At 35.2% G+C, this 13,614-nt stretch overlaps 1 protein-coding gene across 2 annotated transcripts in view; it reads left to right on the top strand.

The window, feature by feature from the left end:
- Window positions 1-13,614, top strand: part of FSTL5 (follistatin like 5) — an 807,547-nt gene that overhangs the window by 428,961 nt on the left and 364,972 nt on the right. For both annotated transcript variants that reach the window (XM_024246010.2, XM_054554669.1), the window contains one exon: window positions 9,405-9,525. In XM_024246010.2, coding sequence (XP_024101778.1) covers window positions 9,405-9,525 — 121 coding nt within the window. The remainder of the gene's footprint in view (window positions 1-9,404; window positions 9,526-13,614) is intronic.

Below are 13,614 nucleotides of genomic sequence, written 5' to 3'. Positions count from 1 at the left end.
TTTGTATCGTTTTCTTTCTTCAATTTCATTTATTTCTGTTCTAATTTTTATTTTTTTTTATTCTATTGACTTTGGGTTTAGTTGGCTTTTACTTTTCTTCGAGATTCATTAAGTTCTTTAAGATTCTTTATTAGGTTGTTTATTTAAAGTTTTTCCACTCTTTTGATGTAGGCGCTGTTGTTTCTTTTGTACTTCCCTTTGAGCTCTGAAAAAAAAAATCCGTTTGCAAAATGGCATGAATATTTGATTGAAGATGTATAACAAAGATAAACGGTGGGCTTACATTACATATTACATTACATATTACAAATCACACATTGAAATACAGTTTAGATTGAGCACTTCCTTTATGTTTTATTTCCTTGTATTCTGTATAGAATATAAGAGCCTTGCATTCCTTACACCCTAGATATAATGGATAAGTCTGTCTTTCAACTCGAATTTCTGTACTTTTCCTGGGGCTCTAAATTCCTTATTATGCAAAACAATGTGATTGTATTTTAGATCCTCCTCCTAAATTTGTATAACCAAATATATCACATTCACAGTTACCAACATCTACCTTCCTTGAAAACGAATAGCAAGGTATATATTCTGTAAGTTACCATTCATTTTTAAGGAAGGTAGAGTTGATAACAATATCAAGATTAAAGGTGGTATCTATCACAGACTTCCCTCAGGGGCACAGATATCTGCAGTTCTAGAGGCTAGTGGAAATTCCTGGTCTCTGTCTTGTGCCATGTATTTTACATCTTCAGAGCCAGATAAAATCCTTATATTTTTCTATTTCAAGTATGTATCACACCTACTTTTAGCCCTCTCTTGAGGGTTTCTGCCTCTCCAAAAAATACAGACTTACATGGTAAGATAGGATGGGGTACTTATGAAATGTGTTTCTTGCAGGAATAGCGCAGAACTGTTCTCTCTCATATATGTGCCTTAATTACCATCTGAAAAAGTTAGAGTTTTACACACACAGATTTTTTTTTGTTGGTGTGTCTTTGTTTTTCATTGCTTATTTTCTCTTTATTGAAAATGCATAGATGATAATTTGATTCTTTAATTCTGAGTGGCTCTCTTTTTTGTTGTCGTTGAATGAATCTGTGCTATATTGTCTGAATCCTATTCAGAATGAGGATGTGGAACTCTGAATCGTCCTATTTCATCTATCAGTAACCAATTCTGGAACTAAAAGAAGAACCAAAAGTACTTGCTATTCCATTTGCATAAGGTGTGAAATCTCTACCTTAGCTTTTCCCTTTAAAATATAAACAGGTGTCTGAGGTTCATCTTTGTTATCTAGATCTTTGTATTCCTTCTCTTAAGCTATCTTCTCCAACAGTAAGAATTCAGCATTCTCTTTGGGGCTGTTGTAAAATCTGAGTTTCAATAAAGCTTGCTTAAGTGAAAATTGTGGTTGAAAAGCTACGGTCTAAATTGACTTAATTTTACAATATAAGTCTCAGAGAATACATCCCTGAAAAGCCTCGACAAATGTGTAAAGAACTTTCTTTCTTGAAAGAATGTCACAAACTTGACCAAGGCATCTTAGTCTCTCCCATAAATATTGTAAATACGTCTACTGTCGTGAGCCACTCAGCCACACAACACATTTGTGGTTTTAAGAACATACATTATGACTAAAACAGACCTGGAAGTGCAATTCTTGAAAGCAAAATTCTGAATGAAACAACCTAAGGTATGGGCATATTCTTTTTGACAGGCCAACATGTAGAAAAAAAGTCACTGCAAGAAAGAAGGTTAATGATAATTTCTTATGAAAAGGAGTATAGAGCTCTTCCGGGTGGTTTATTCACATTGTTATTTAAGTCACTGGGAATATTGAAAGACTATGGGTAGACAGAAATACTGAGAAACAGGAGCTAAACTTTAGGGAGAGAATAGGAGAGTCATGTAACCGAATGGCCTGAGATTCAATGGAGTGAGATCTAACTGTCTATCTGTCTGTCTATCTATCTATCTATCTATCATCATCATCTATCTGTATCTATATATCCATCTATCTTTTATATCTGTATATTTCTAATTATCTGGAAAACGACTTGCTTGGAAAACACAAATAATCCAGAAGTGCCTATACAGCAGTTATCTACACCTTTCTTACACTGACGTAGAACAGATATGAGAAAAATTAGCCTCTGATTAAATTCATTAAAATTACTGACCGAATAATTTTAAGGGGAAGCCAGATTTTTCTAAAGTCAGTATGGTGGAGAATATATTTATATAAGTAATTGAGGACAAAAGAGAGTTTTCTGATTGAGCAGGATTTCCCGAGGACACAATGATGGGTTTAGGTTGGAGAAGCACGGGTTTGGGTGCTTCCAATTTGAAACAAATTGGAAACTGTGCAGAGCAATATGGAGAACCATCGATTTCACTGGGTCACAGAAATAAACCACGGTATGAAATACAAATGCATTTGTCCAGAATGTTCCTTAGAGGAGCATAGGCAACTATTTCTGGCATTGTGGTCCTGCATATTTGGTTCACAGTGTCAGATGAGGGGAGGCGCAGCAGGCTTCACTTGGTAGAATGGCGGCCTCAGTTTGTCAGCAGCACACAGAGGACTTGAAGTAAAATGGTGCTAACAACATGAAAAATCTGCTTCTTAGCCCTTTCCCCATTTGATAAAATAACACTCATAGAATTTAAGTGAGCAAAGTCATTCCCTTGTGATTCTGAATTTAGATAAGCAGCTATATTGACTATATTGATTTAGGTTTTTCTCCATTTAGATTCTGTCATCTTAATAAACTGATTTACATTAAAAATGCGTATTAGGAGCTGGCGCGGTGGCTCACACCTGTTATCTCATCACGTTATGAGGCAGAGGTGGGTGGATCACGATGTCAGGAGTTCGGGACCGGCCTGGCCAAGATGGTGAAACCCCGTCTCTACTAAAAATACAAAAATTAGCTGGGCACGGTGGCAGGCACCTGTAATCCCAGTGACTGGGGAGGCTGAGGCAGGAGAATTGCTTGAACCCAGGAGGCAAGGTTGCAGTGAGCCGAGACTGCGCCATAGTACTCTAGCCTGGGTGACAGAGCAAGACTCTGTCTCAAAAAAAAAATGCATGTTAGAATAAAATACTTCCCCTATATACACATATGTCAATTCTTTATCAAAATAATGAAAAGAACTACTTATTCACAGGATTTAGATTTTTATGTTATACATATTTGACTTAAAATGCCATTTGCTCAATGACTGCCATATGTGAATATACTTACAGAATTAAATTAAAAGTGAGCATGAATAAGAGTGTATATTTTCAAGCTTACAAGATGGGACTGCCAATAGGTTTTTGCAGCATTTGTACAAATTAAGTATTTTTCTTTAGAAATCATTAGAAATGTTACATGGGGAAATGAACAGTTAATCTTTACATTGAATTCATAAAGTCTTTCACAATTGTAAGTATTTGTAAAAAGGTTCTGATTTAGTCAACATATTTATTTGCTGTGAGATTTATAATAGCCGTTTTGTCTCACAGATAAAATGCTGTTTCAGTGGGACAAAGTAAATACAAATAAATAAGCACTTGTATGGATAGAAGAGTGAGATTAAGTGAGAATTTCCAGGGAATGCCATGGTAATTAATCCTATTTAATATCAGAGAGTGTAAAGCACAACAATATTTGTCCAGATCATCCCTTAGAGCAGAATGGACAACTATTTCATGCATTTAAATGCCCATAATTCCATCAGTAATACAAAATAAGGCAGCAGAAACCAGGTGTTTGACTTAGAATGACATTGTCAATGCCAGTGGGTGGATCTTAGTAGTGTTGGCAATTTCCCTGCCATTAGCTAAAGATTTGAGAATAATAAGAGCAACAATGATCACTTAACAGAGAAAGATAAAGCCTGTAACTGTTGTTCTATGCCCAGCTCAAAGCTACAATTACAAAATTAGTGCTTTCAATTGTACCTGGAAATGTTAGTAACTAGTTTCAGTTATTTTTTAAGCGCTGTTCATAACACACACAAGATAAGTATAGTATTAACATTTAGGCTTTAAAATATTAAACATATTATTTATAGTATCTTTACTTTAGATGGTCAAGATGCATTTAAAAACTTGGTATTCATGTCCAGAAAATCCTTGTGAGCCATGTAGGATACCTTAAAAATAAAATACTTTTCTTTCCACCAGTGGTTTAATAAAAATAATGGTCTGTCTTCAACTGGTCTTTCAAAAGAATTAAAGTTGGCTATATTGATTTTTTTTAAATGTTATATTAGGCACTTTAGAAAACCTAAAAGAAAATGTAATTATTTCCATTCAATCTTTTTAAAAATGCATCTCCAGGATGGATGCAGTGGCTCACACCTGTAATCCCAGCACTTTGGGAGGCTGAGGCAGGTGGACCACCTGAAGTCAGGAGTTCAAGACCAGCCTGGCCAACATGGTGAAACCCCGTCTCTACTAAAAATACAAAAATTAGCTGGGCATGGTGGCGGCCGCCTGTAGTCCCAGCTACTCGGGTGGCTGAGGCAGGAGAATTGCTTGAACCCAGGAGGCAAAGGTTGCAGTGAGCCGAGATCGTGCCACTGCATTCCAGCCTGGACAACAAGAGTGAAACTCCCTCTCAAAAACGACAACAAAAATACATCTCTTGTAGGATAGCATTTGTTATATATAATTAAACACATAAAATGTGCAATATTAGTTATTAACTCTGTCCTTTCACATGATCTATTTTTTAGAGTACTGCTGATAATATGTAATTATCTCACTTAATAATTAGATTGCTGTTTCCAGTCGTCGTCTCTAGAATAAAAACTCCACGAGAGCAGAGACTGTGACATTCTTATTAACTCACCTCTAGCACTTAGTATAGTGTTGGGCACATGTTGGTTGAAAATAAGGGAAAGGAAAGAGAGAGGGAAGAAAGGAAAAAGAAGAAAGGAAGAAAGGGGGGAGACAAGAAGCTGTTCAGACCAAGTAGCCCAAGAACCAACTTATATTGACTGTATGGGAGAAGCATACATCTAATACCTGGAAATGTACATTCTTCTTACCAAAGGGGTATACCTATTTTCTTACCTTTAGTCTTTGAAGTAATGTACTTTTTTGCCAAGTAAAGAAACAATATGTCTTCCTCTCCTCAACTTGAATAAGACTCAAATGGGCTTTCTTTTGATTAGAGGAGCACTGGGCACTGAGCATATGACTTCAACATGATCATGATTAGTTTGGGGAAAATATTTTTGCAAAGGATGGAGAAGAACTCAAATAACTTAAACATATGAATGGTACATTACTCTATGAGTTCACAATTGCTATTTCTTGCCTGTCCCCACCAAAGAGAGTAAATAAGTGGACATAGAACTAGAAGATCCTACTTATCTGTTCTTGTCTCCCCTACACCCATAGCTTCACGGCCGTGGCTTGCCTTCACATTATCAAAATCAGTCCCATGTCTTGTATATCTTCCATGAAAGTCAGCGTAACAATCTTGTACTTCCAAATCATCCCCTAATCCCAGAAATCTAATACCCATACCTCTGTACACTAGGGAGACAGTACCTTTACATCCACTTCTGGCACATTCAATTTTTCTTCTCACTTTTATTTATTTTTATATCACTTTTCATTCTATGGCAAAATATATATATTTACTACTATATTTCTTTGCTCTCCCTTCACCAGAATATGAGTTTCATATGGGAAAGATTTTTGTCTATCTTGTTGTCTGCTGTGTTTTCAGAGTTTTGGACAATGCCTGACACATAGTAGACAGTCTAAAAGGATTTGTTGAATGGATGATTGAGTTAGTGAGTGAAGGCGAAGAGTAAAAACAGTAAAAAGAATAGTTCATTTTGATGACAGTCAAGTTTTTTTATTGTTTATTTTGGAACAAAAGAGAATACAGTACCAAGACAGTGAGTCATTCCTGATTTGTTACAGTCCTTGTGCAACTTTGACAATTCTATTACATTGAAGTTTGAAATGTACTCCCTATTCCATGCTGTGTGTCTGAACTCCCCTGATGCCATCCATTCTGCTAATACTTCTATTTTTTCACAGTGAACCAAACCATTGGAAGGCCCAAGATTCATATAACTTGACCTCTGATCAGTGAAAAAAAAGTGTAAAAGATTTTATTTTGATAGCCTTAAGGCTATCAAACTCTTTAAGGAGTTTACCAACTTTGATAAGCTTGAGAAACATCCTCACCATTTTATCAGAGGTAACAAGTGAAAATATGATTGGTCTTTTTGACCAATCAAGATCATAAGATGGTTTCTTGTTATCTCTTATACCACTTATACCACTTATTACCTCTTATATCATTTTATAAGAGGTAAAATGGTATGAGATAACAAATAGCATGAGATAATGAAGTATCATCACAACGTATTTGAATACGATGTATTCAAATATATTTAGTGAATCTGGCAGTGTCATGAATTGCTAGTTAAGAACTAACATGTGCCTTTTGAGAAGTCTACAGTGAGTTTTTGGAATCAGTGTCAAACACTAAATGAAAGAAGTACAAGGAACTATCAGAGCCCTACAAGTTTTGATCCCCTGTGCCAAGGAGTGGTTACTGTGGACTGAGGAAAGAAGTCTACTTGTATAGTTTTTCATACTTTCTTTTTGACCATCAAATACTCATGACTGTAAAGCTATAAAAATTCTGGGTATCTGGGAGGCGGAGGTTGCAGTGAGCCGAGATGCGCCACTGCATTCTAGCCTGGGCGACAGAGCAAGACTCCGTCTCAAAACAAACAAACAAAAACAAAAACAAACAAACAAAAATTCCGGGTACCTAAATCAATTTTTCAATGCTGATTGAAATGTCCTATAAACACATAAAACATTATACATTAAATATGTGCCATTTTTATATCAATCATACCTCAATAAAGATGTGAAAAAACAGAAAAGAAGAAAAGTCATAGGAAAGTACCTCCCTCATTAGTAAACACCAGAATGTGACAAAGCTTCCTCTCAGGACACATGAAGGAGAGAAATAATTACTAAGAATCATGTTTTAAGTGGGGTATTTCATTGACCACTTAAATGAGATAAAAGAGCAGACACATATTTGAAATATTTAGAACAACAAAATGAATCTACTTTGTCCTATGCATGGATACGCTTCAGTATAGATGATAAGGGCTTAAAAAATAAGAAGTTTATTAGTCAGGACTGGCTTCTCAAGGTCACACGCATTAAAATGGCCTGCCCAGCTTAAGTTGTATCATCATGACCAAGTCAAGGCCAAGATCAAGTCAAGATCAAACTAGTCTTATGCAAGAGCCAGTGATAAGTATAAAGTGAGAAGTCCAATATCTTGGTCTAATACATTAAGTTTGTAAAGTATTAAAACAAATAAACATGAGACAGAAGATGACAAAAGCTTTGCCCCCATCTTTGTGCTTATCTCTATTTACAAATAAATGAGAGACTAAAAGTCATTAAAATGTCTGAACAAAGCCTGGTGTCACTGCATCCTAAATATTACCATAATGCTAACATTGTACATATTTAGCGCATAGAGCGGTAGAATCGCGCACACTGCCCCTTCTCCCAGCCCCCAGGAAAACTCAAAAGCCATTTTCTATGATCCAACCAATAACAAATGGAGAAAGACTGAGAGCTCTGTTGCTTTCTAAATAGAAAAATGGTAATATAGATATTTTTATTAGGCTTATATAAGAGATGGCTTCAGCGTTAGGTAGTTTTGTTAATCCATCCAGCTGGACTGTGCAAAAGTTTAGGGCTTGTCATCTACAATTTCTATTTATATGGGTCAGTTAAACCAGATAAGATTTTGCCTTTTTTCTTCCTCATGGTAACAAATAATCAGCTTAACCAATATAATTTTAACACTGGTACATACACAAAAATAAAGAACTCACTGAGTTGCAAAAGTTCTATTTAGCACTGCATGTGCTAACATTACATATCACTGCTTAGCTGACTAGAGAGGGTGCTGGAGGCTCCAGTGACCCAGATGCTTAGCTCCATTTTCAGAGTTATCTCCTCAGCCTATCTACACTCAGACATCATGAAACGTTCAACACAGGAGTGTTCCAAAAAAGGTGAAAAAATAGCTCAAAAGCATCTGAGGATCTTTAGAAAGTAGCATCACCAATCTGCCTTTGCTGTACTAAAGAAAGTCCAAGACATTCTGCTCCACCAAAAGAAACGATAATTCATTGTGAATGTGCAACCATAACATGCACAAGCCGATGTCTGGAAGTCTGCAGTGAATTATTTAAAGAAGGAATGCATTATGTAAAAATTACTATTTTTAATGTTAAATGATCACTTTTGAGTGTATGCTGTATGTTATGTCTTACACCTGACTCTGTGTGTGCGTGTGTGTGTGTGTGTAAATCTTCACTTTCATTTTCTAATTGAGGAAAGTGTAAATGATTTGCCAGAAATTATAGAGGTATTAAATGGCATTGGCAGGTCCCGAACCCAGAGCCACCTGATTTTGAAGCCTTTGTTTTCTGATTATACCGCACCACCTTTAAAACAAACCAACCAACCAACCACTGTGATGCACAGCTTCAAGCAATATAAATCCCTGCCTTTGTATGTGAGAGAGTATGAAAAACCATGGCCACAGCTATGCAGCTACCACAATAGAAATGTCTGAAAAATCTTGGGAAGCTCTGTTATATGACAAGAAATAGTCAAAATCAGTAGAGTACCAAAAAGCTGCAGCCGCAGTCCGTAGACTAGAGCACAGACTAGAAAAGAAGTTTGATGATTTTCTTCACTCACGCCTGGATAGATTTTCATCATCAATCGGTGCATTAATTCTATCTAGCTCCTGGAAACAGTCATTTGCTTAATAGCTCTTTTGTGACCAAGGGAATTATTGCACAATCCCAAATGACTTAACTTCCAGCTGGGGAGGAGTTCAGGCAGAGGAGAAAAAATAACCTAACTTCATTATTTTACAAATCATATGAGGAAGAAAGTTGGGACAAACTGTCTCACTATTTTTGTTGGGAAAGACCACTGTTTTATCTTGACATAGGTCACCGAGACACAGGAGGCAATTTTCATGCAGAAGTATTTCCTTGAGTCGGTATAAATGGAGCAAAGAAAATGCATGAAATACAAAATGTTCTTTAAATGTTCAGATTTGTTGAGTTCCACTGTGAAACTTGTATATTAGAACGTTTGAACAAAATTGTAATTACCTATCTTAACATCATAACTTTATATCTTTGAAAAGGTTAAAAATAATTGTTCAGTAACTAAAAACCTGGATTTTTCCAAAATTGAGTTCTTTGCCCTGCTGCAGACATGAAATGATCTATTATGTGATTATTACATATAATAAATTATATTATAGAAATTTTAAGACACAAATCTAAAGGTATGGTTATAATTTTCTTGTTAGGTGATAAAACAGGAAGAACTTGGCAAGGATCTCTTTGATTGTACTTTGTATGATCTATTGAAATACGATGATTTTAATGCTGACAAGCACCTGGCTCTTGAAGAATTTTATAGAGCATTCCGTGAGTACAAGATTCATTCTCCAGTTTCCCTTTGTTCTTTTTCCTGTTGCTTTACACAATATGGTCTATTTGCTTGCTCTCATAGTACAAGCTGTTTCTTAAGAAAAGTTATATAATTTAGTGAATTTAAGTTTCAAGTTGTATTGAAGCATATGAAAAAGCTAAGGGATTCAGTAATTCTGAAATGAACAGTTAGAAATATTTGATAACCATGAACATCATCAATTATCATTGATTACGGTTTAAGACATTAGTTCCTCAAGGCTGCTTTCAAGGTTATTTTAGAGCAGGAGCAGTTTTGACCAGTTGTCACCATGTATCAAAAACAATTATTTACACAGTCAAATATTTTAACTTCATTGGGAAACCAAAATGGACCAACAGATGTAGTTTGAGTGTATTTGAAGGGCAATGATTGGCAATAGAATGAAAAGTTATATTTTTATTAAGGTACTTTGGAAAAATTGATACATGTTTGAATTGCCGAAGTGTGTCTTCAGAGTGACGAAATGTGTTTTTTAGAACAGAGTCGTAAAGATGACTTGATTAACCAAAATTACTTATCAGGTTATTCTTTAAAAATAATTCAAAGAGGCTGCTAATGGGTGCCTTACACCTGTAATCCCAGCACTTTGGGGGGCTGAGGTAGATGGATCACCTGAGGTCAGGAGTTCAAGACCAGCCTGGCTGTCACGGTGAAACCTCGTCTCTACTAAAAATACAAAAATTAGCTGGGTGTGGTGCCGCGCACCTGTAATCCCAGCTACTGAGGAGGCTGAGGCCGGAGAATCACTTGAACCCGGGGGCGGAGGTTGCAGTGAGCCGAGATGGCAAGATGGCACCATTGCACTCCAGCCTGGGTGACAGAGCAAGACTCCATCACAATAATATAAATAATTATAGTACAATAATTGAAAGAGAAAGGACTAAGAAACAATAAACAAAAAACAAGGATTTAGGAGCTACATGTAAAAGAAAGAAAGACAAAGTAAATTTACTAGTTGGTATTAGAAAATCATCAAGGAAGGAAAATTAAAAAGGATTCAGTTTAATTCAGAACTTGAAACCAAAATTTCTATTTTTTTTCCAGAAAAGATAGGAAGTAGAATGTGTACTTGTGTAAAAAGGTCTTTTTTGAATTATGCTCCTGACTTTTAGCCATTTATCAGCTGTCTGATGTTGGAGAAGTTATTTAAATGTATTTTTCTTCTTAAAAATTCATATAAATAAAGATAATTTTCTTACTGCATGATAACCTTTATTAAAACACTGTATTATATTTTATGTGATAATTTAAGCAAAATAATATATGAGAAATAGTTGTAGCTTATAAATTTTTAAATCATGATAAAAATACACTCTTTGGATATGGTTAAGTTGTATTTTCACTTTTAGTTACTAGGCAGAATACAACACAGGATGATCTGGTAAACTGTTAGTTCTTCAGAAGGGTGTTGTTAGGTTAGGTACTTTTCAAAAATGATAAAATGAAAGCAACATTGGCAGGGCACGGTGGCTCATGCCTATAATCCCAGCACTTTGGGAGGCTGAGGCGGGCGGATCACCTAAGGTCAGGAGTTTCAGACCAGCCTGGCCAACATGGAGAAACCCCATCTCTACTAAAAATACAAAAATTAGTCGGGCGTGGTGGCAGGCGCTTGTAATCCCAGCTACTCGGGAGGCTGAGGCAGGAGAATCGCTTGAACCCAGGAGGCAAAAGTTGAAGTGAGCCAAGATCACGCAATTGCACTCCAGCCTGAACAACAGAGTGAGACTCTGTCTCCAAAAAATAAGAAAATAAAAAGAACACAGCATTATTATTCTACTTTATACGAAGGAGGTGAAATACACAGAAATTAACAAATAGGTGGCTGAGTTTCTAATAAAACTCATGTTGACCTAATTATGAAGTCTATGTGTTTTTCCCTGTGCTTCCTGCTGTAGTGGGTATTCTTTTGTGTGCTCATGGTGGCAGGGTAACGGGGAGAAAATGTGGTTTGTCAGGGAAAAACTTATGTTTACATATAATAATGTGTGTGTGTGTGTGTGCATATGTCTGTATGAATGATACTATCATATAAGATAGAAGGGAATAGGTGTTATTTACAAAGCCTACAAAATATTAAGTAAGTTGAAAGTATGATATTTAGTTTTGGAAATGAGGGATACCTTATGAAGGTGGTGGAAATTAAATAACTAAATTAATCTTAAGGACAAGTGAATTTAAACTTTTGGAGATGAGCAAAGGGTAGTGGACAGAAAGAATAACATAAATAAAAAGTCAGATACTTGACATATTAGGGCATTAGAAACCTAGCCCAACTGCATTATCTGTTGCAACTTGAAATTTTATGAAAATGTAGAAATTATTTTGGGCATTTTACTAAATAGTTTTAATAAATAAGCAGTCTAATCTCCTAACCACTACCTCCATCTCTCAATAGAAAGATGCATAGACTTGACTAATAAAAGTGGGCAAATTCTACAGCCATGCTTGGAAATAATTTCAATAGTATATAGTTTACCCAGAATCAACAAGAGTATTAAATGAATATGTTTGTGTAAGATATTTATTCAAAATAGTTATTGTTGGTGGTGCAATAGTGGAAGAGAAACAATAAAAATACGTGAATGAGTAATACATTATTTTTATGATAGACAGCAAAGACACTGAAAAACAATCCCTGGCCCTATCAGTAAAAACACTTTTGCCTAAAATACTACTGCTTGCACCTGTCAAGGGGAAAAACAGTACTGTGTTATGGGATGTAATTTGATGTTGCTAAAGAAAACAAGGTACATCAGTACATTGTCCTTATAAATAACATTTTACAAGTCAGAAATCTAAATAATCCATAAAAAGTTTTAATGAAGATATAGTAAAACAAATTACATATGAAAGTACTAGAGAATATTGAATTTGGACAGAAGGCAATGTATGTGGGTTTCATTAACTATTAGAAAGTAATATGTTAAAAATTTTATGGAAATTATTTGTAGCAAATACAATGAATTTAGTGAATATAGTAATGATTCTGCCATTAGGTCAAATTTATGTATAATACAAAAGGTCTACACTTTTAATAGTCATAAAGAGATGTTAGTTGGGTAATGAAATTTCTTGGCAATCAGCAATCATGAGATTATTTTTTCTTTTTAGATAATCAAAACTATTCCATAACAATGATAAAATGTTGTTCACAACACCATTTAGTGGAAATAATGTTTTTTCTAAGTAATGCTGCAATTACAAGAAATATTTTAATATTCTTTTTGGTGTCACCAAGCAAACTTCTTGTAAGGTATTACATTTTCAGTGCTTCACCCTTATTTAAATTAGGCATCAAACTATATAGTGATCCCTCAGAGATACAGAACTGACCTGTGTGAATTGTGTCTCCATTAATGAGAAGATATTTATACTTTAATGAGAATTATAAACACTTAGCAATTTCTTTATCTCCCTCCATAAAATTACCTGATAATTAAATCCACTTGGGTTTTGTGAAGTTTAGTGACAGGCTTTGTATAATGACATGATTTTAGAAAGTTGTAAAATACTAAGGTACCATGAATAAAAAATGTATAACACTAATGGGAAAAGAAATCTATTTAAAAATCATGTATTATGTACCTTTGTGTGTAGGGTGTTGTGATAGTCAAAGCTACTTACAAAGATAGGTTTCCTTTCCCCTAGGATTATATAATCTCAGACAGACAGTGATCAAAATGACAGATGTATTAAGACTAAAAAGGAACCATTTTTCCACATCCAGGATGCATTCCTCCACATACTTTATAAAAAGAAGCTCAGAAAGCTAGAAAAGCCTTAAGTGAATATCCAGAGGGATAAACTAAGGCCGAAGAAGTTAGAAACTTATCATGATTCATTCATTGTTTTCCGGTCAATACAAAGGGAGACAGATTTCTTGAGTTCCAGGTTCTTACTCTCTGCTGTGGTATAAAATGGAAGATAGTAAAGGGTAATCTGCAAACAGGAAAAAGTTCATGGTAAAAAAAATAGCACATTATCAAGTGTCCTTATATCATTGCAGTGTTATTACAGAAGATATAAGGTGTTTTTCAAAA

This window comes from Pongo abelii, chromosome 3 (genome assembly GCF_028885655.2).
Source record: "Pongo abelii isolate AG06213 chromosome 3, NHGRI_mPonAbe1-v2.0_pri, whole genome shotgun sequence".
Classification (NCBI taxonomy): Eukaryota; Metazoa; Chordata; class Mammalia; order Primates; family Hominidae; genus Pongo; species Pongo abelii.
The sequence above is the reverse complement of the archived record's forward strand: the minus strand, read 5'-3'. Positions and strand labels throughout refer to the sequence as shown.